Source organism: Paraphaeosphaeria sporulosa, assembly GCF_001642045.1.
Source record: "Paraphaeosphaeria sporulosa strain AP3s5-JAC2a unplaced genomic scaffold CC84scaffold_1, whole genome shotgun sequence".
Lineage (NCBI taxonomy): Eukaryota > Fungi > Ascomycota > Dothideomycetes > Pleosporales > Didymosphaeriaceae > Paraphaeosphaeria > Paraphaeosphaeria sporulosa.
Genome location: NW_017253360.1, coordinates 1231382 through 1252075, shown reverse-complemented (window position 1 = coordinate 1252075; position 20694 = coordinate 1231382). Strand labels below are relative to the sequence as shown.

The 20694-nt window shown below is 55.0% G+C and overlaps 8 protein-coding genes across 8 annotated transcripts; 3 read left to right on the top strand and 5 right to left on the bottom strand.

Moving 5' to 3' along the window:
- Positions 1-1768: 1768 nt before the first annotated feature.
- CC84DRAFT_1224819 (uncharacterized protein) lies at positions 1769-2497 on the top strand (the record flags this gene model as incomplete). The annotated part of the gene is made up of 2 exons (XM_018183549.1): positions 1769-2420; positions 2463-2497. Coding segments are annotated over 2 exons (687 nt in total), but the record flags the coding sequence as incomplete, so codon positions are not given.
- Positions 2498-4241: 1744 nt separating this feature from the next.
- CC84DRAFT_40759 (uncharacterized protein) lies at positions 4242-5608 on the bottom strand. Its single transcript, XM_018186077.1, has one exon. It carries the CDS (start codon positions 5267-5269, stop codon positions 4505-4507), a length of 765 nt encoding a protein of 254 aa, XP_018041953.1. The 5' UTR covers positions 5270-5608; the 3' UTR covers positions 4242-4504.
- CC84DRAFT_1192084 (uncharacterized protein) lies at positions 5594-9571 on the top strand (the record flags this gene model as incomplete). Its single annotated transcript, XM_018181225.1, has 3 exons — positions 5594-5710; positions 5790-8453; positions 8487-9571. Exons 2-3 carry the CDS (start codon positions 5873-5875, stop codon positions 9569-9571), a joined length of 3666 nt encoding a protein of 1221 aa, XP_018041952.1. The 5' UTR covers positions 5594-5710; positions 5790-5872.
- A 470-nt stretch (positions 9572-10041) lies between these two features.
- Positions 10042-11326, bottom strand: CC84DRAFT_1254024 (vacuolar-sorting protein-like protein snf7). Its single transcript, XM_018184432.1, has 3 exons — positions 10888-11326; positions 10598-10802; positions 10042-10544 (listed from the first exon to the last, which is right to left on the bottom strand). Exons 1-3 carry the CDS (start codon positions 11066-11068, stop codon positions 10253-10255), a joined length of 678 nt encoding a protein of 225 aa, XP_018041951.1. The 5' UTR covers positions 11069-11326; the 3' UTR covers positions 10042-10252.
- A 118-nt stretch (positions 11327-11444) lies between these two features.
- Positions 11445-12302, top strand: CC84DRAFT_1133483 (uncharacterized protein). Its single transcript, XM_018175976.1, has 2 exons — positions 11445-11539; positions 11589-12302. The coding sequence occupies exons 1-2, from the start codon at positions 11454-11456 to the stop codon at positions 11863-11865; spliced, it is 363 nt and encodes a 120-aa protein (XP_018041950.1). The 5' UTR covers positions 11445-11453; the 3' UTR covers positions 11866-12302.
- An 882-nt stretch (positions 12303-13184) lies between these two features.
- Positions 13185-14073, bottom strand: CC84DRAFT_1133482 (uncharacterized protein). The gene is made up of 4 exons (XM_018175975.1): positions 14002-14073; positions 13743-13952; positions 13643-13690; positions 13185-13594 (listed from the first exon to the last, which is right to left on the bottom strand). Exons 2-4 carry the CDS (start codon positions 13857-13859, stop codon positions 13469-13471), a joined length of 291 nt encoding a protein of 96 aa, XP_018041949.1. The 5' UTR covers positions 13860-13952; positions 14002-14073; the 3' UTR covers positions 13185-13468.
- Positions 14074-18177: 4104 nt separating this feature from the next.
- On the bottom strand, positions 18178-19375 carry CC84DRAFT_40677 (NAD(P)-binding protein). Its single transcript, XM_018186069.1, has 4 exons — positions 19074-19375; positions 18800-19026; positions 18288-18725; positions 18178-18224 (listed from the first exon to the last, which is right to left on the bottom strand). The coding sequence occupies exons 1-3, from the start codon at positions 19174-19176 to the stop codon at positions 18333-18335; spliced, it is 723 nt and encodes a 240-aa protein (XP_018041948.1). The 5' UTR covers positions 19177-19375; the 3' UTR covers positions 18178-18224; positions 18288-18332.
- Positions 19206-20687, bottom strand: CC84DRAFT_40667 (UPF0157-domain-containing protein). Its single transcript, XM_018186068.1, has one exon. The coding sequence runs from the start codon at positions 20449-20451 to the stop codon at positions 19396-19398; it is 1056 nt and encodes a 351-aa protein (XP_018041947.1). The 5' UTR covers positions 20452-20687; the 3' UTR covers positions 19206-19395.
- Positions 20688-20694: the final 7 nt, after the last annotated feature.

Below are 20694 nucleotides of genomic sequence, written 5' to 3'. Positions count from 1 at the left end.
CGGCCTCCAGGTTCGGTCATACAAAATGTTTGCTCAAGTCCGACGTCCTTTTTCTACCATACTTAGCGCATCTTGATCTTGGAGGCGGTGCGCATGCGGCGCTTTGCTTCGCGTGAGACGTTTCTTCGACGTCTTCCTGGCCTAAGCTAGCCTCGTGAGATTTCCTGACATGCTGAGTGCTGCGCGTTGAAGGTTCGTATCTCAAACCCCCGCACAGCCTCAAACTCGGAGTTGGTCGAGGGGGATGAACGATACCACGTTCATACCCGCGCTACGCCGGATCCAGCAATATTTCGGCCCCCCGAACAAAGCCCCGGATATTTCGCGTGGGCGCACGAGCACTATGAAACGCTAAGCACCCGACACTGCCAGCCTTGGAGATAGACATCTGACAGGCGCAGCAACGTCGTCTGGGGATAATTCTCCTATCACGCGAGGCGGGAAGGGCAACTGCGGAACCAGAAAAGAACCGACGATCAGTCAACGGGATGCTGGGCTTGTTTCAGGTGCTGCTGTGCCGCTGTGTGCGCGCGGTTGCGGTGTCCGTTGCTGGAGGATGGTTTGTGGTGAAGGAAGTCCTGACCGGGGTACAAGTTAGGAAGTCGTCTGGAATGCGACCAGCGCTAGTGGTGGTAATTGCCCTTTGCGTTGGCCATAATGCGCTGCGGTAATGGTAGCTTCCCACGCGATCAACTCACCGTCCAATCCTTTTTTCTTTTTCTTTCCTCTTTAGCTTCCTTCATTCGGGAAGGCTGATGGCTTCTTCTAGGGTGCCGAGACTCGAAACATGCAGGGTCGTATTGACCGTGTCGGGTTCGTGCATGTCACTGCATGCGCATTGGCTGTTCCAAAGAGATAGGCGCAGTCACGAGTTGGTAGACTGCAGTATATTCAGGACGCGGCACGCACAAGCTGAATGTTGCTGTATTCTGGGTCAGGTTTGTGGCGAAGTAGGACATGACAAGCAGACTGTACGTCTTAGCCTGTTCGTGTCAAACCCTTAGATTGCCCCGCGTAACTTGTAACGTTACCTGAGCACGCTGACAACCATCTGCCACACCGTCCATATCTGTAGCAGTGAGCTGGCCGTGATTACTTACACTGACTCTTGCATCTGCTGTGACAAATTGGAAACGGCGTGACATGGAAATGCAATGAAAAAAGGAACAAAATAAGAAGGCACTCATGTCTCCCACCTCCAACCTGACCGCTAGGAATGGCCAGATGAAGGGTAGAAGGTGATTGAATGGGATAGGTGATCTGTCGGCTCCAACTCACACCATTAGCTGCGAACTCAATTGTAGCTGTGACACATAACGGATACCTAGGAACACTCTGTGACTCGAGTTCATGCCCTCGGCTCACCCAGACAACTTATTGTCAGACCAATAGACCGTCGCGCGGGCATAAATTAATGATGCGCAAATGAGGATCCTAAGTGTCGTCTAAGATTACCAGCCGCCGTTTGGATGCAGCGCAATAGGTTCCCTCCGTTTGATAAGCTCACTAAAGGCCCTTCATGCAAAAAATCTTGGTGGAGCGCTGGCACAACTATAAGGAGAGCCTCAGTGAAGATAGGAGACCCCGTTGTCCCTCAACTGGTTTAGCTCTGTCGATATTGTTGCTTGTTATGTTAGCCAGCAATAACACAAGTGAAGTGACACGCCGTAGGTAGCCTGGAGAAGACAGAACACTCTAGTGTGCCTCACAATCCACTAATAGAGACCCTCCGTATGCTCGCTATATGCAAAGCAACAATACTATAAGGCAACATGATGAGAGCTCCAAAATTGAATACACTGGATGCCGAGAGTGTCTATTCACCACAGTGCAGGATATATCAAAGCCCTTACCCCGTGCGTGTTGCCTCAGGATGCTCAATGCTCTAACAGCCGAGCCAGGCGAAAAACAACCACCCTATGCCTACCACCACTGTCTACATCGACAGAAAAAGCCTCTCCATGATGTCTGTGATGCTGTCCACCTTTGTGCACAGCAGGTTGATGGCTTCAGTCTTGTCTATCCACGGCGTACGGCTCAAGGACGGCAGCTGGCTCTTCTGGATGGTAACACCGATGTTGGTGGTGGGATTAACGTTGAGGAGATGAGCTACAGGTGCTTTGTCCCATTGCACTCGAGCCACATCCATAGGGATGGGGTCTTCGGTCTCAATGTATTCTTCCTCATCGTCCCCAGGGAAGTGAACATCCTTGAATTCATCGACGTCAACGTCAGCATCTGCATCACCGCTATCGTTACCAACTCCAACGCATCTTGCGTCAATCAGCCCAACAAGGTCCGGATCAACGTTAGTGACATCCATATCCTGGTCCTCGGCCCTAGCTGCCCGCGCCATTCTCGAAAGCTTCCAGGCGAGCTTCATGTCCCATCCACGCATTCAGGAGCTCGTACTCTTTCATGTAAGCCTTTTCCTCTTCAGTCTTTGCGACTAACTGCGCTAGTTGCTGGTCAAGGCTCTTGCCCTTGTCGCCACTAGCCGTAACAAAATGCAAATCGTATGCAGGTCCGGTTTGTCGTATCTCGTCCAGCGTTAATATGCTATCGGGGGTTTTGGCGAGGTCGAGGAACTTCAGAGGGTTACCATACGGAAAGGGTCAGCATGCGCTTCAGCAATGCGGCCATGACTCTGTCCAGGCGGTCATTGTCCGCACGGGTGAACACAACGAGATCGAACTCAGAATCCTACCAAAGCTCCAGTAACTTGATTTGCGCGGTGAAGATGCCGTCAGGGTGTAGGGCCTCTATCCAGGCCTCGACGTAGGCATTGCAGAAAGCCTTCCGAGCGCGACCGTGAGCATCTGAAGGGTTGCTGGGCTGTGTTCAGGGTCGTCAAATGGTGCCTGGAGCTACTTTAGACGACGCCGTGTTGCTTACGAGCAGTTCAATCAAAAACACGATCAAGAGCTTGTTTTTGAGGAACGCATTCTATACTTGCGCGGAAACTTGCTCGTTAAGTGCATCTTGAGTGGATTCAAGGTATCCACTGGGCCACTCTCGATATTAATTCAAACGCAATAGCGTAAGTCCTTACTGCATGTCCTCCGTCGACAGTTCCAACCCTTTATGAGGTCCCGACAGGACAACATCCCACTTCTTCCTCCCCAGCAAACCCGCCGCAGGCCTCACCCCAACCTCAACATCCCCATCCAGCGATGCCACTGTCCCCATCCCCGCCTTCTCAGTCGCCGGACACACCCACCTACCTCCCACCGGCTCAAAATCAAACCTCATAATCGTCAGCGCCACAAATGCCAGCACCTCCGTAGTAGCAAAGTGACGGCCAGAATACAACGTCGCACCGCCTCCAAACGCCCGAAACGCCACAGGATCAGCACGCCGACGAGCCTGGGATTTGCTGATTACGAAGCGCTTGTACTAGAAGGAGAGCACACCGTCCCCGTATGCGGAGACGGAGGTGTGCTGCACGGGCCCGGGCATCATGAGGATGCCGCCGCGCTTGAGGGGGGGACCTGCCGTCTAGGAGGTGGTCTTGCATGACCATGCAGACCGAGGTCCTGATGCCGTGGATGCGGAGGGGTTCATTGAAAATCGATAACAAGACCGAGTGTGGAAAAGTACCCAGAAAGCGGCGGTGCTGGTGTTGCTGATAGCGATGACGTCGCCGAGCTCGAAGGCGCGATGTCTTTGCGGGTGACGCCTTGGTCGAGCGTGTGCTGGTATTGGACTTTGACGAAATCTGAGGCTTGCTCGTGGCCGTGGGAGAGAAAGTAGGCGTGGGAAGCCTCGGTGATGTCGCTCCGGGCTTGGACGGTTTGTCTAGCGAAAATGCTTGGTGAGAATTTCAATAAGAGAGATATGATGCCGTGGTCGGATTTTCTTTCTCTGTCAGTGGGCTTTGCCAGCCTTAATCAAGGGCCACTGACCGGCAAGCCTGCTGGATTTTGACATCCTTAAAAGGATTTCGAGGACCGTACACCGCGTCCGTAGTCGCAATCATGATATCTGGTTGCACTCACTCAAACAACAACAATCTTGGACCTAGTTTACCGAGACGCTCTACAGCAGCTGCGATGTTCTGCACAGAAAGCCTATTAATCGCATGGAGCGAAGGCCCTGGACTTATCGCTGGGTGTATCGCCTTGTTGTACTCGATAGCATAGCTATAGTCTTTCACACTACCGCCTTCCCGACCTACAATTCCTCTCATCCATGCTAGGGACGTTATTTGACTAGGGAAGCTGAAATGCGGCATCGCCATGTCACGACCGTGCCACACTTGCCCGAAGGAACGCAGATATTGCCCAGCATGCTGGCATCTCAGCATGCCGGGCTGGCTCATGAATCTACTCAGGCGAATAACTCTGGAGGATCATACCGCCAAAGTCTGCCATTGAGCATGTCGAAGGACACCTTGTACGTGAGCAATCCCCTGGCATCTAAAACCTGACATGAGGACGGCGCTAAGGTCGGGAACAGTTGATAATAGAGGACGAAATATAGACGACTTCTGTCTCACCCGGTATCAACGTTTGACGCATAGGTCACTTCGGATGACCCATTTTTCTCCCTGGGTCACCTCACGACCTTCATGCAACATACAGTGGGCACCATGACGATGCAAAAGCGCCAGGCCGACCTCAAGCTCCACGACAAAAGGTTCGGGCGGTGGCTCTTTGCTCCTCTTCTTCCCTGTTTCCGGTTCAGGGTAGAAGACGGTCTCGCCCCCGATGCACCCTGTGGCAGGCGACGTGAGATAGAGCAGCAAAGTCCAGGTCGTTCGCGCAGGCACCGGCGGGCTTCCAGGCAAGGTAACGTTGTTGGAGTCATCGTAATGCTGGTCAAAGAACTGCCCCTTGGAGTACCGATAGATGCGAATGTTGGGGTTCAGACCCACTACGTCGCCACCCCAGAGGTTCCTCCGCTGCGCGTCATCCATGCCGAGGCCATCGTTCTCAGCGGTTCCGAGGACGAGGTTTCTCAGGGAAGTGCCGCTCCATAGGCGCTCTGCAAATGCTGGATCGTCAACTTGGAAGCGATCATTTACGCGCACCGCGTCTCCTCGCTTTGGCTTGCCGGGCGTGGTCGCAAGTGGGAGCGAAGAGAGGAACGACACATAGGTCTTGGACAAGGTGGCTGTGAAGAAGTTTGGCAGCGTCACGATCTGGCCGGGAAAGGCTTCGTGCAGTGAAAGATCAGACTCGGGAATGAGCGGTGCGAACGCTGGCCAGCTGGGCGTGAGCGTAGGCGGCGATGGCGTCTCGCTCTTGGTCTTTTTCTTGGGGCCCATGGTGGCCCGAGTCCGCGATGCGTGACTGAGTGAGTGACTGGATGTCACTCGAGGGTGAAAGTCTACCGCCGGACCGAAAGGCTACCCCTCAACGAGTCTGCGTCCCGCGCTTGGCCGGAGGGGAAATGCGCCGAAGACTCGAAGACTCGGATGGGAGCTCCTGGCGATGTCCTGTCGCGAAACCCCAGATGGTCGATATGGCAATGGCAGAGACGGCTGCGTCGTGGCACGCTGCAATGCGAGCGGCTGGCGCACGTGCCGGGATGGGGCAGCGTCGACCGATAGGCGTACGAACGGCAGCCTCTTTCGAGCTAACGTCGACGGAGAAGCCGCTGGCGACGCCAGACAACAGCTCCTCGCCTCTCTCACCGCCGCAAAGCGAGGACCCCCCGTTTCCCGAGCGGCCGCATTCCGAGCTGTTTCACGCACGCACTCTTCTCGGTAGGTGGGCTGCCACGCGCGCAGGAGCGGTGGTGCTGGCGGTGGGCCTCGGGCGGCAGATGCTAACGGCGGCGCGCAGAACCCCAAGCCTTCGTCCCCAACCGCTCCGTGGACCTCTCCTCCGTCGACCTCGCAGGCCCCTCCAGCCATGTCGCCGGCAGCATGCTTGTGAACCCCGGCGACGCGCCCCCCGCCGATGCGCTCGCTGCTCACAATGTCGCCGCCGAGCCCGCCCCGATCGCACCTTCCACCTCCACCGCCAGCATGGACGTCGCCGTCGCAAGCGCGCCCGATGCGCCACCCAGCGCGCCTGCCTCGATGCCCCCTCCGCTGCTCGACAAGGCCGCCGATGCGCTGCCCGTCGCTTCCGCCGACCTGAACGGCCAGGCCATGGCCGCCTCGGACGCGCCGTTCCCCAGCCTCGATGCCCCCATCTCCCTCACCGCCGACATGTCCATGGGCCCGCTGCCCATGGGCCCCGAATACCCCATGATGGACGCCGACCTGCCCTTCAACAACGGCTATGCGAGCGTCGCGCCCGCCGAGCAGCGCCTCAGCGCCTTTGCGCGCCTGCGCTTCGACGACGGCTCCTACTACATGCACACGTACCAGATCATCCTTGGCCGCAATGTGCAGCTCGCCCACAAGGACATGCGCCGCCTGGCCAAGGTCGAGCAGCTCAAGGCCAAGGGCGAGAAGCAGCGCGCCCAGGCCCTGCTCAACGGCGGCCGGAAGCGGAAGCTCAAAAGCGCGCGCAGCGTCATCAGCGAGGCCGGAGGCATCGTCACTGCGCCCATCGAAATGATGCCCGTGGACTATCAGCAGCGCTGCCAGAGCGTCGCCTCGCAGTCGCACAGCTCAGGCTCGCACGCCCAAGCCGCCGAGTCGAATCACAACGTCGACCATGCGCCCCAGGAGATGCTCATGCAAGCGCTGCCCGAAGTACCCTATCAAATTGACCAGCAGGTACCCGAAGACCCCAACGATTGCCCGCTAGTACCCATACACCCGCAACATATCACCGATCGTACTGGGTTGAAGGGTCCCAAGGGCATCAGTCGTCAGCATGCTAAAATCTACTACGACTTCGACTCTGGCAACTTCTGCCTCGCCGTCATGGGCTCCAACGGCTTGTATCACGAAGACAGGTTTCTGGCCAAGGGTGCCAACGTAGAGTTGAGCCACGGCGATACCATCATCATTGGCATGGTCGAAATGACTTTCTTCCTGCCCGACATCGCTCTCACAGAAGAACAACGCAACCGCCAAGAGTCTGGTTCGCAGTCACGGCCCATGAGCTTCAGTTTCGAGAACGGCCGCGGAGAGAGCGAGGACGTGGACGATTCTGGCAGCGAGGATCAGAGTGTCAATCCTCGCCACGTCTACCACTACCCGGTCGGCAGCGAGTTTGAGTCGGACGACGACCTGCTTATCGATGAAGATATGGACGATCTTGATGATGAAGCGTATAGTCCGGTACCCCAGCCGAAGCCCAATCTCAAGATCAAACTCAAGAAGAAGAAACATCGCCCCGAAAAGCATTCCAAGGGACACAAACGCAAGGCCATCAGGGAACCAAGTCCTGAAGAACCTCCTTTCAAGAAGCACAAGATCAAGATCAAGGAGAAGCATGTGCACAAGGAGCCACCCAAAGAAAAGGAGGTGGAGAAAGAGAAACCAAAAGAGAAGGAGAAGGCAAAGGCCAACAAGGCGCCCACAAAAGCTCCTACCAAGGCACCTGCAAAGGCTCCCGCGAAAGAACAAACTCCAGCGACTCCAAAAGAGGAGCCCAAAGATGACGTTTCGCTCAAGGACACGATCGAAGCAACTGAGAAGCCCAAGTCAGAAAGCCCAGTCATCATACGCAGGCCACAACCAGGGGTCAATATCGAGGATCTTGATCCTGACGGTCTCATCACACCTGAAATGTGTGCTCAATATGGTCTGCCTCACAGTCTCATCGGGCAATACGTGGGCAAGAGAAAAGGACCTGGACGGCCTCCCAAAGACGGCGTCATGTCGAAACGGCAAAGATCCCAGCTCATCAAGCAAGGGAAGGAGATCGAGAAAGCTAGAGCGGCGGGTATTGACCCTGCCGATCTTCCTCAGCCGATAGTTAAGCCCAAAGTCGCGCGCCGCAAAGAATCGAACGCTGGAGAGGATGACGAGATTCGCGAATCGACCGAGAAGGGCGACGGAACGGTTATGTTGGGCGGAGAGAAGAAAACCAACAAACCTGCCAAACCCACTCGCACACCTTCGCCTGAGATGCGCATCGAGGATTACACCGAAGAGCAGCTTCAAAGGCCTACTTCGAATTATGTGGTTTTGATTCACGAAGCAATCTCCTCAGCACCCAGTGGCCAGATGAACCTCCAACAGATCTATAACTACATCGAGAAAAACTACCCTTGGTACAAATTCAAAACTACAACAAGCGGTTGGCAATCCAGTGTGCGTCACAATCTTGGTCAGCACGATGCGTTTGTCAAAGGTGACAAGGAGGGCAAGGGATACATGTGGCGCATCAATTCCAATGTTTCTATCGAGAAGGAACGTAGGAAGAGACAAGTCAGCCCACCGCAGGTCAACGCGCAGAGGCCAACGTACTACCCGCCGCCGACCGGATACTCTCCGTACGGACAGCCGGGCTATTATCCCGGCATGCCACCGCAAGGTATGCCGCCAAATGGCCCACCTCGACCTCCGCCGGTTGAAGCGGCACAGCCCCGCTTACCGCCTAGTATGGCTCGCAATGCTGCTGCTGCTCCTCCAGCCGCCCCAGCTCCGTCACCTTATGCATCACCATGGGCTGGAGGGGCCGCGGGCGGAAATCCATCGAACTCACATCCGCCGCAGCCCTATCCTCCGAGCGCCCACGCACCTTCTGCCAATCCCGGAGCACCGAGCGGCCAATATGGGGTCCTCTTCCCCACGAGCGCGCCTCCCAGTTCTGGCTCGCCTTACACATCTGCTCCGACCTATACGTCACCTTTCGCGACGGCCGGCCAGAGTCCGTATGGTATGCCAAATGGAGCGTCACCGTACACACCCTACCCACCGGCCGGACAACCACCGAAAACTACACCGACGCCAACACCCACGCCGACATCCGGACAGGCGCCAGGCAATCAGGCTCCCCAGCGTCCTGAATCAAGTGCCCCGCACCCATCTGGGCGCTATCCAGCATCTACGAACCCGGATCTGATTCGCCAGTTGGAAGCTTTCAGGACAGTCTACTTGCACACCAGGATCGAGCCTGGGGAGGACAAGAAAGCCGACAACGCTATCCGCGCCTTCGTGACACCTGAGTTGGAATCCAGCTTGACTCAAGCAGAAGCTGCGCTCCTTGACTCAATCAAGACTATACCAATGCTCGAACAGCTTCGCGGGGGTGCTCGTCCGCCCATCAAGCCAGATGAGAGCACGCAGCCAATTGAATTCAAGACGCCCGTTGAAGCACTTGCAAGCATACCTTCTGCTCCCACAACCACAGCCGCGATAGCTGCAGCCGATGCAGCCGCAAACACAGCGCCGAATCACCCTGCTCCTGTGGCCGAGTCTAGCCAGCCGCAAAGGTTTGTACCGCCGATGACTGCGACGCCTCAACCGAGTGCGACCCCTGCTCCTGCTCCGACAGCACCTCCTGCCGTTCCTGCCATCGCCAACGTGCAAGCGCAGCGCCCAAGTGTCGAACCGATCACACCGGTGCCTGGATCGCCTGCTGTGCGGAACGGAACACCGGTGACGCGCCCTGTTCAAGACGCAGCGCCTTCCGCTCCTCCAGATGCTGGTAGCGGGGCGGAAGAGAAGGCTCCCAAAGCGGAGATCCCAGCTCCGCCTGTCAACGAGTCGACGTAGGGCTCGATCTTGTTGTTCAATCTTGACCTTAGCCTTCTGCGTATGTTCTAGGCCCGTGGGCATTTTTGCTTCACTTTTTTCTGTTGCTGCGTTGCTTCGGCCATGTTTCTGTCGGCCTCGTTTGAGGCCTGCTATACAAAGCACGATGTGGGGTTTTATCGCGATGGCGTTTATTGGGCTGGGATCTCGCGAGTATAGATACCCAAACTGGCGGGCGGGAAAAGGAAAGGATGGTAAAAGTTGGTTGGGGTTGGGATTCATGGTTATTACTTTACAGTGCACGAAGTATACGAGAGAGGGAGGCTAGCTAGGTAGACAACAGCGGAAATATCGAATATGTTTGGTACGCGCTACTGCGGCTGAATTTGGGTGATTGATATGCAATGCGACATATTGGCCTAAGCATGAAAGATAGGGTGAAAGTACCTGGGCACCTTGCAGTTCACATGAGTGCGTAGAGAACGTGAGTTCAATCAGAAAGTTCAAAATTGATGACAAGGTATATCCGCCTCCCTATTCGCTACTCGGGCAGAAGGGTCTAAATTCACGACTGATGTGGAAGCCGCGCAGAAAAAGTGAAATGAAACGGTGTCTCGCCAAACGCCCCCATCCGTCCCATGCCATGCCAGATCGCTCACCGCCCTTTCTGTCGCTGTCCCTTCATGTATTCGAACTGTGCCCTCACATAGCCATTTCTGCCTGCAGCTTCCTCAGCTCCTCTTCCTCGTCGTCCTCCTCGACGCGCGTGGGCGCCTTGCCCTTGATCTCTGCATTAGGCGCTTGCGGCAGGCGGCCGACCTTGTCGCCGACGGGGACAGGGCCCGTGTTGAGCATCTGCTCGTCGAGCTGCTCCTGCTGGAGCTCAGCGAGCTCCTCGTCGAGGTCGTCTTCGTCGATGGCGGAGGTGGCGACGCCGCTGGTGATGGCTTCGGAGATTTCGTCGCCGATGGCGTGTTGTTCGCGGAGGTCTTCCCTGGATTCTTTGTCAACCGCTGGACCTTTTTTGAGCTAGGGGGGGAGAGATACATTACGTTGTCGACCTTGTCGATGGTGAGACCGGCGTGAATGTGCTTCATCGCCGCGCCAGCGTTCTTCATGGCGTCGAGCGTCTCCTTGTTGATGTTTGCGGTCTCGATGGAGTAGACTTCGCGCTCGAGCGTCATGATCTGGGACTGGGTCTGCTCGAGGGAGTGTTCGAACTGCTTCTTTCGTCTGAGGGCGGCTTTCGCGGCTGTCCTCGCATACTCATCAGCCTCCCTCCCTTCATCTTCCCACACGACTTGGAAACGGAGGTGCATGTGGCATGGTAAACGTACCAGTCTTGTTCGTATTCACGTGTTTTCTCGCCAAGGTATCCTGCTCGTCCATCTGGTTCTGCAGGTGCTTCTCGCGCTTGTTGAGCATCTCGAGCTGGCCGCGCAGCTGCAGGATGGCCTTCTTGGGCGCCTCCTTCTTCTGCCCGCCGCCGCCGAACCAGCCCAAGCCCCAGCCGGACATGTTTGTGTGCGCGCGGTATGAGCAGGGCGGTGCGCAGGTGCGGGGGTGCAGAGCAGTGCCCTTGGGACGTGTGCAGCGGTGGGTGCGCGGGTGGACGGCGGGGTTCGATAAGGGCTGGCTAGTGCGTGGTGGACGGGCCGTTGGCTGGTTGGAAAAGGCTTGAATCAAGGGCCGAGAAAAGGAAGAGAAGCAAAGGGTGCCTGGCGGGTGTGAGCAGCGGTCTAAGGAGGGTGCGTTGCGGTGTTGCCTCGTGAGCGTTCGCAAGGTTGAGGCCTGGCCCTGGTACACCCGATGATGTCGTCGCGCTAGCTCGCACGTGCACGTCTTGGCAAGCGGCCTACGGGTGCCCCACGCTTTGCATCGCATCCTTGCTCCATGTCGCGTCATGAACGGTCCGGTTGCGTCGACCCTGGTGCTGCTGGGCGAGCTGGACAAGTGTGCGCCGGGGACGAAGGTGCGCTTTTTAGGCTGGTAAGCAAAGCTGCTGATAGGACTGGGTCATAATGCTAATACACTGTAGTGTCGATGAATATGTTCTTCAAAGCGCGACTCTGCGGCTGAAGCACGACTATCCGCCCTCTGGTGCGCCCAAGATCGCGAACGTGAACATCGAACACGTGCTCGAGTCGATCAAGCGACATGAGATTGACGTTGGGGCCTGGATCAACGTGATAGGCTACACGGAGCGGCGCAAAGAGAAGGGCGTCCACGTGCAGGCGATTGCGGTCTGGAGTGCTGGCAATGTGAGCCTCGACGCGTATCAGAGTGCAGTTGAGATGAGGAAAGAAGCTGGCTGAGAGAACATCGTGAGCCCACCAGGGCAACACTACACGGCTACAGCGCCCTGTCCATCGAGACGCTCGGACAAAGCGGAGTCCTCTTGCTATGTTCAATACTTCCGAACATCTCTTACGGCGGCCCATGCTCACATTCAGAACAGTCTTTAGATTGAATGGAGACCCGCGGACAAGTGATAGCCACATGTCCTATTCAGGTCTCATTACTCATCGGACATGATTACGTTGCGTCGATGCCCGCCTGGCGCCCTTTCATGGTCAGGGAGGAAAAGTCATGCATGGGCGTCACATTCGCTGCCTATTCCATGCATTGGTCCGTACAAATCCCGATAGAGGTCGAGTTAGCCGGGACTGGTAGGTTGATGCAAAGTCTACGGAAAGTGATTAGAAGAACATAGTACCTGAGAAAGTATCAATCTCGCTGCAAACATCATGACCTGCGTATCTTTGCAGTCGTCGCAGCTTCGTCTTGTTGTTGCTGACCTAATGGAGAGCCAGCCAATCAGACGCTCACGCATTGCCCCTTCACTCCTGCCCAACAGTTGACCTTCGCCTCATCGCGACAATTCCACGTCACATTGCTCCACATCTAAACGCACGAATGCCGTCTTTTGCGTCCCTCCATTCATGTCTTTCTACGTGGCTCAGCCGGTCGCCGCTAAGACGACCGGTGAGTATACATTCGAGCGTTCGCCCCGAATGCCGTAGGCGAAGTCTCTCTACTCTGCATGAGCCGCCCCCAAACCGAGAATTTTCGCCCACTGGCTTTGCAATCTCGAGCAGACAAGGCGGCAGCATTGATTAGTCTCCAACTGGGGGTTCGTTTTCCAACAGGGCCACGCAATTATCCGACGCGGTGCAGGTAGGCAACAACCATCGGAGTTTGGGCGTGCACGCCATGAAGCGAGGCTTATCGAAAACCAGATTCATCAATAAGATTTTCGGACAGTAACGTTGCTGCATGCTGCATGCTGCAGTATGCTCCGCGACGGCCAGCTGCCGCCCCAGTATGGTCAGGCAGCAAGGTATCGAGGGCCAGACCATTTACATCGAATCCTTTCTAAGCGAATTCGAATCAAATCCCAAACGAGACGACTCTGTTTGGGGCAGACTCTCCATTTGAGACCCGGGTTTTCTAGTCAATGACTCGCCTATCCCGCAGAACGAAAATCGTTGAACCTAGAATACATCTATGCGATCCCGGTGACCTCGTTCGTTGACTTCCACTGTGCCCCGTCAGCGGATGCACCATAACCAAGACGCATTACAATCTCAAGCAGACATGGCACAACAAAATAAATCGAACATTGCAACGTATTGGGTACAAATTCCAGTGCTAATGTATAATCATCTCAGCGTGCAGCATGATTGAACGCCGTCCAGCATGCATGGCCCTTCTCCAAGGAGAGATCTCTTCCAAACAACTGCAGGCAAAGGTCCAACATACAAGACTCCAACCACAAAAGGGACTATCTGCGCCACTCCTACCCAGACAAGTGGTATCGAAACGGAAACGTATTATAAATGCTGCGCTAAGCAGGACAAATGGTTCAAGCTCGCCGCAATGGAAGGTGGTTTTAACAAATTCGTGTCGGACCTGCCGTCAGCCTCTTCGAAGCCTCTGATGTACCGCGATGGGCTTGTTGACAAAGACAGTGGCCTCGCCCGCTATTCTTGACTGTTTTTCTTCGTATTCTCGGGATGAGATCTTGAGATCCTCGATTTGCGCCTACAGTTGTGAGCATATTGGAAAGATCGTCGATGCAAATACCATTACCTGCGTCAGAGGAGGACCAGACGTTGTTACCAGGAAGCCGTCGCGTCCCTGAAGATCTATCAGTCTCATGCACATCCGACGATCTTTGTTGCTGCCTTACCTGGAGCGTATACGGTCGGACGATCGAGTTCGGACCACAATAGTAATGGATCTCGTTTTGTATTACAGTTCGCGAGATTCCATATCCAGGAACGAAGTATGAGTTTGTGCCAGACATATCGAGGTTGCGTTGTATGCAGCGGCTCTATAGTGCCTTTATTGTAACTGAAGCCAGGAGTTTCTCGTGGCTGGGTGCGTTTGGTATTAAGATCTGTCGACTCAGTCAAAAAAGGACGACTGCGCGATTCATAAAGCCTTACTCGGCCTTGGAGAATGTTCGATCCACGATATCAGGCATCAAGGCACTGGCCCCTGGAGATATAAGTCTGTCGCGGACCGAATTGCTTATGTGTTATAGCGATATATCTCGGATTCGGCAGAAACGTGTTGGGCAGCGAACGTGCTGCATTGCCGCCTCACTTGCTCGCCTCACCCAACTCGGTGGTCGATCGGGCTGCGAGGGCTGCGACAGCTGACGGCGACACAAGTCCGCCCTACTACACCCCAGCCCTCGTTTCCCAATCCTAGCCCAGTCTCCGGTGTAATTACTCGATGTTCGATGCCCACGCACGACTGGTGCGACCGGACGCGATCGCTCGCATATTGCGAGCGCCAACTCACCCGCCACGTCCTCAGTCCATTACAACGATGAACTGTCCTTTCTTATAAAGCGATGCAGTCGCCACTGACTTGCATGGAATGACCTGCAAAGCCGCCATATTCTTCTTGTCTTACGCAGAGAACCATCGACCCTTGGGCTCCAGTGGTGTAGCAGGCTTTAACCGGATTGGGTCTTCGCCATGAACCACCACTGTTCCACAACGACGATCTCCCATACCAGACATCGCACCACAAATCTCGCTAAGGATTACGCCGAAACCAAAAGAGGATTGACACTTTGCCGGTGTCTCCACGGTGCGCTGGACAACGCGCCGGCCACTGTCAATCGCCTAGCTTCCACAGCACGCAGGGAACATCCTGTCTCGTCCGTCGTGATACTCCACCCCTTTCACTGGGCATGAATGCATCTGGGACGATAACGCAGTGCACCTAGGTACTGGGCAATGACGTAACTTGACCCGCATTCCGGGCTCCTGTTCTGGAAGCCGCTTGTCTGCCAATACCCACGTTGCGACCTGTAAGGTACCTTGAAGAAGGGTCTTTACGACCGGTGCTATTTCCCGTGATAACGTGGCTAGCACCCAGGCCAGGAATCCGGATACCCTAAAGGCGGCATTAGGATGCCGATCAGCGGCTTGGGGATACTTGATGCTGTGAAATTTGCCGAAAAAGAATGAGTTTGAAGATAAGTGCGTGCCAGCATTTGCAGTGAGGCTACTACCGCTGGAGATCCCAGCTCGGCATCGTGGATGCCGATCGGATTCTAAGGAACCAGAATGACGGGCTTAGCCATGTTTCCAGCTCCCATGCCGAGCGGAGGCGTTGAGAACACGCCCAACTGCGCTGCCATGCTTCTGATCAAGGCCACACCAGGACGGACACGAGCGTTGTTTCGGCGCCGCAAAGTGCATAGGCTTGCGACGGAACTTACAAGTCTGCATGCCGAAGGTCTCCCGTCAGAGCTGTGAGGCCCTGATTCCCGGTGTGTATCTCTACGTGAGCACTTGGGCATGGTCATCATGGTGCATCGGTCTTACCCCGCACGTTCAATAGCACACACGCCTATTGCCTTCCGGTGACAACTCATGGATACGAAGCATCAGGGAAGCATGCGTCACCATTTTTCCGACATACAGATTTGGGCTTTTGGCCTCTTCAGTGGGTTTCACATCACACCACTCCAAAACGAAGCGGCTTTTTGCGCACGTACAGCCGTGCCTTAGCTCCGGGACGAAAACAGAGATATGGTCTGTTCACATTTACACCCCGCTCTCCGCGGGTGCAGGCTAGATCCGAGCCTTTACGATCCGGGGAACAAGGATGTAGCGATACCGTACCTCCTAAGCATGGTTAGCGGCCCACTTGACGCACCTGTATACATGGCTAAGGCGACCAGTAGATTATTCAAGCTGGAGCACTCTCTGAAGCCTGAACATGGTGAGTGAGCATTGTCTTACTCACCGCCTTTTGCCACTCTGGATATGTGTGCCTAACGATCGCTGACCAACGTGGCTCTCATCGAGTTTGAGGCCATTCGGAACCCTGACCGGACAGTACGGACATCTAACGAGGCTACACAGTGTTACTATCACGACGAAGTTCTCCTTACTGCAGGATACGCACAACTCGTGTTCTACGTTCATGGAAAAAGCAACTTGCAGAGGCGCGGATACAGCACATTGCTATGAACAGGGTTGCCTGTCTTAATGCGATTTTCGGTGGCGGGGATATCCAGCGTAACTAGGAAGTTGCTCACGCAACACATAGCCTATCCGCCCTACCTTCACAATGCTGTGGGGCCTTGTCCGTGAGGCTCCACGCATGCTTTCTCTGTTGAAGGGATGATCAGAAATTCTACTCGTAGTAGACTGGTAATGCTCTTGGCTTCGTATCGCCTCAGAGCCTTACAATCCTCGGCCATGAGCTCTACACTGGACTGATGATCAATCGCCAAAACAAGCAGTCCATGATGACCTGGTGTCCGACCGAGTAAGTTTGTTATCTGCAGCTTCACCATTCCGTTATCACGAGGCCTCCTCATACGGCCACAAACACATATATGAGGCTAGCCGTGGCACAGTTCGGCCGAGGATCGGCAAGTGGAATGTCAACTGAAAGAAGCCTCACAATGTTATACTTCACGATTAAACGACCACGAGAAGCACGTAAATCGGACTGAGAATCTTCCAACCGTCACAAGAAATTTCCGGGTATGCTGTCGTGGTGGAATTAGCGGTCCAGCTCTGTGTAAGACAAGAACTCAGGGCGAGGGACAGCTCGACGGAGCCGTCTCTTGCACCCGCGACAAGGGTTTGAGATACAATGGGAACCATCACCTGGGACGGTACTCTTTATTTAGGATCTGGCACCTATACATGCCTCTCGCGGCACCGTATGGACCGACTGATTTTGACAATAGGATGACTTATGTGACGTACCAAGTTTAGATTAAGGAAGCCGTACCATCTTATCAATTCTAGCAATTCCGGTGTTCACGACCACGCTAAAGATTACCCACGACAATAGTCCAGGCCCTTGTGCATGCTTCTTCTGCACACTCACCTTCCGCCAACTTCATAAACCCGCCACACCATTCCCACAATGCCTCCATCGGAACCTACAACATCCACCGCACGCTCCTATGCCGGCATCACTGCGTTGGGTGATCAATGCAGTCAATGATTCACACGCACATGCTCAATGACAGGCACCGTCATACAATTCGTCTCCTCGCCAGATAACGGGGATGCACAGATCTCAGTCATTCCCAGTGTCGTTGTGAAGGGGCATCCCGGCGGGAAGAACGGCGCGCAGCTGAACATGCAAATTGGCGCGTGGTCTAGGATGTAGTGGATAGCTAGTACTACGGGGGCTAGTAGGATGGGGGTTGCAATCCACAATAGAAGGTTGGAAGAGAAACCGAATTGAGTGGTGGGCTTTGAGGCGTCGCTGTTCTGTGGGGCTTGGTCGCATCTGATGTGAGATCGAGGAGGGGAGAGACCATATCGTAGGCTTAGATATGGGTTGAGTATGCCCATGGGCGTGAGGTCGATAAATGGGACGGAGAACTGGCCTGTGAAGATTGCTGATAATGAACTATTTAGTTGGTGTTACTGAGTTATAAATCGATATAACAGTGCCTCTGTTCTATTAAAAGTGGTACATATACCTTTGAGAGCAGTGATAAGGAGTGATCGTTCACCGATAAGATGATGAGCTTTTCCGGGGCGGGACCGGTGGTGGGCAGAATTGGAGAGGAGAGACGGTGAACAGTCGTAGAAAGTCAATAGTAGTAGAAAGTACATAGCAGAGGTATTCACTTCTATTTGTGTTCTTATCCCGGTTACCTGAACTATCCTTTGTACACATTGAAGCCCGTGTGTAGCACTCGCCCAGTCCCGGCGCCACTGCCATGCGTCACCAGTCCTGTTAATCACATACAGGAACGGCTGCACGGACCATCATAAAACTTGATTTCTCAATGTCTATCGGCGTTGGGCAGATCCTACTCATCTTCACTGTTGTTGGGCAGCGGCGCTGTGGCACGAAGAGAGGCGCGCAGGTGAATACGTAGAGAAGCTCCCAGAGTTCGCCATTGCGGATGAGGTAGGCGATGACTACTCCACCTCCGCTCTTAGAGTAGAAACGTTACAGACTAGAATACATTATTAAAATCATTAGAGGAAACGGAAGGAAAGGAGTGTACTTGCCAAGGTATTGGACGGGTTGGGCCAGGCGGCGACAAAGCTTGGCTGCACTGTCCTGACAGACCGGCTATCAGGTGTGCCGGATGGTCGTCCTGTCGATCAGTGTCGGACGGAAGCAAAGTCATGGGGCGGTTGGGCATGCACGATTGTCTTTCCTTCCATCCATGAGTTTTAGCCTAACTCCTCTTGTTTCATTTGCTGCATTGACTGCGACTGACCTTCTCCTCTACAACTATACCCCAAACTACTCTGCTAACGTCTCATCACGCATTCGCAACCGCCACACACCTTCCCACCCACTTCCCTTCCTCCATCTCCCTCAGCACCCACTCGGCCAACCCCTTCCTGTCCAACATCACGCCCACCTCGCCCACCATACCCGCCTTCACCGCCCTCGCCTCCCCGCTCTTCAACATCGGCACCCGAAAAACCGTCCAGTTCATCTCGCTCGGCAGCGCAACCATGAGCCGCGTCATCGCATTAATCTCTTCATACGCCGCCCGCGCGAAGAGATACACGCCCCAGATCATGAAGGAGTAGGCGAGAGAGAAGCGGTCGTGGGGCGCGCGGTAGGATGCTGTGCTTATGAAGAGTGTGCGTTCATAGGCGTGTTTCTCGAGAAGGGGAAGGATGGTGGCGTAGCCGTTTGTGATGGGCTGCACACATGCACATGCATACTCAGTCTGGGCGCCCTCGCGTGTGGCACAGAACTCAGCGCGAAAGGACTTACCGTGGACCCCCTCTTGAGATCGCTCATCACGGGGCCGAGAAAAGAGACGCATGTTTTGGCGCCGCTGGCTACAGCTTTCTCGACGGCGGCGGCGTCGTTGAGCTGGCCGGTGTGGATTGTGGCGTTTTCGCGGATTTCGGGAGGCAGTTTGGACGCGTTGCGGACGTAGAGGGTTAGGGTGTGGCCGTCTCGGAGAGCGGCGAGTGAGAAGTCGATTCCCGCTGGACCTGCGTGTGATTAGAATGATATGAGGACTGGGAAGTTGGTCGCTTACTGGTTCCGCCGAAGACTAGGATATGGCGAGGCATTGTTGAGATCGGGGTGAAGGATGTGGGATAGAAAGGTAGAGTGAGTAGAGAGAGAAATGTATCAACCATACATGGTATCGCTGGTATGTGGATATAGCATGATATGCGCCAAGATGTTGAAGCTCAGTAGTGATTGATATGGTAATCCGGTAAGTCGTAGGATCCGATCCGGAGTGGCTCCGGCATTAGTCCGCCCGTTACAACGCTTCTTCAATACGCTAAACTCGGAGTTGCGTGCTTGCCTCATGATGAAATGCACAAGCTGATAGATTCAGAGCGGTGTGCTTACTATACCTGTTTGCGATACACCAGACTATCGACCCATTCACCTTTGCACTCGAAGGCCTTTTCGGTGAGCTCGAACCGTTCGAAACCCAAGCGCTCTGCTAACTTCCAGCTTCCAGTATTCCTGGGATCGCACTCGATCTCCAGCTCCAACGGACCGCTCAGCAATGGGATGAACGCCTTCATGGCTTCTGTCGCGAATCCCCTCCCCTGACACTCCGGTAAGAACGAAAACCACAGATCCGCATGCGCGATCCCATCCTTTTTCACCTTCGCCCCAACACGTCCAATGAACCTCCCTTCATGCTCTACAGCAAGCTCGAAATGCGTCCTCGGCACCGCCGCCGAACCCTTCACAATCTCAGCAACCTGCTCGCCCACCTGTTCCCTTGTTCTCGGTCCCCAATTCTGATACCTAACCACCTCTTCCCTACTTTCGAGCCCAAAATAGGCCTCTACATCGCCCCACACGAATTCTCTCAGCACCAGCCTCTCCGTCTTAATCGCACCGATGCGTTCACCTCGTTTATTCGCCTTGCTAACCGCCCCCATGTCCTCCTCACTCAAAGTCCCCGCCGCCCTCAGAATCTTCTCGATAATCGCACTCTTCCCCTCGACATACTCCACAATATCGACCCCCTTGGCCGCAAGGCCCAATTTCACGTGCGCGTAATGGTTTCTCAGCTTCTCATCGCGCCTCAGCGTATCCCGCAGTGCGAGATGGTTCCGCGTCTGGATTGCACCCTCCACGCAGACATATACGTTTCGCTTCGGCTCTTGTTCGGGATCCTTCACGCACCATCTGTCCTTGATGCCGAGTTCGCCCATGTCGGTGAAGCCCGCGGCAGTGAGCGTGGCGAGGGTAGTTTGTACATGGTTGCGCGCGACGATGATGTCGATGTCGATGATGGGCTTTGCGACGAGGCCGGGGACGGAAGTGCTGCCGACGTGCTCGATGCTTTTGTATGGGACGTCCTTGAGGAGACGTTCCAGTCGCTCTTTGATTGCGAGGAACTGGGAGGACCAGGCGGGGTTGTGGGGGTGCACCTCGACGGACATGGCTAGAGTTGGCAGGTGGAGGCGGGGCCTGGTGCGCTTACCTTGTTGGGCGGATGGTGGGGTCCAGGGACGATTTGTGAAAGAGCGGACAGACTGCACTAAATAATTGAGATGGAAGCGGACTGCTACTAATCAAATGCCAATAGATGGCGGGTTGCAGCGTTTCGATGACTCATGCAACGGGGTGCATTTTTCCACGGACGATTCAGCTGGCTGGATTTGGCATCGGCAATGCGGAGAGAC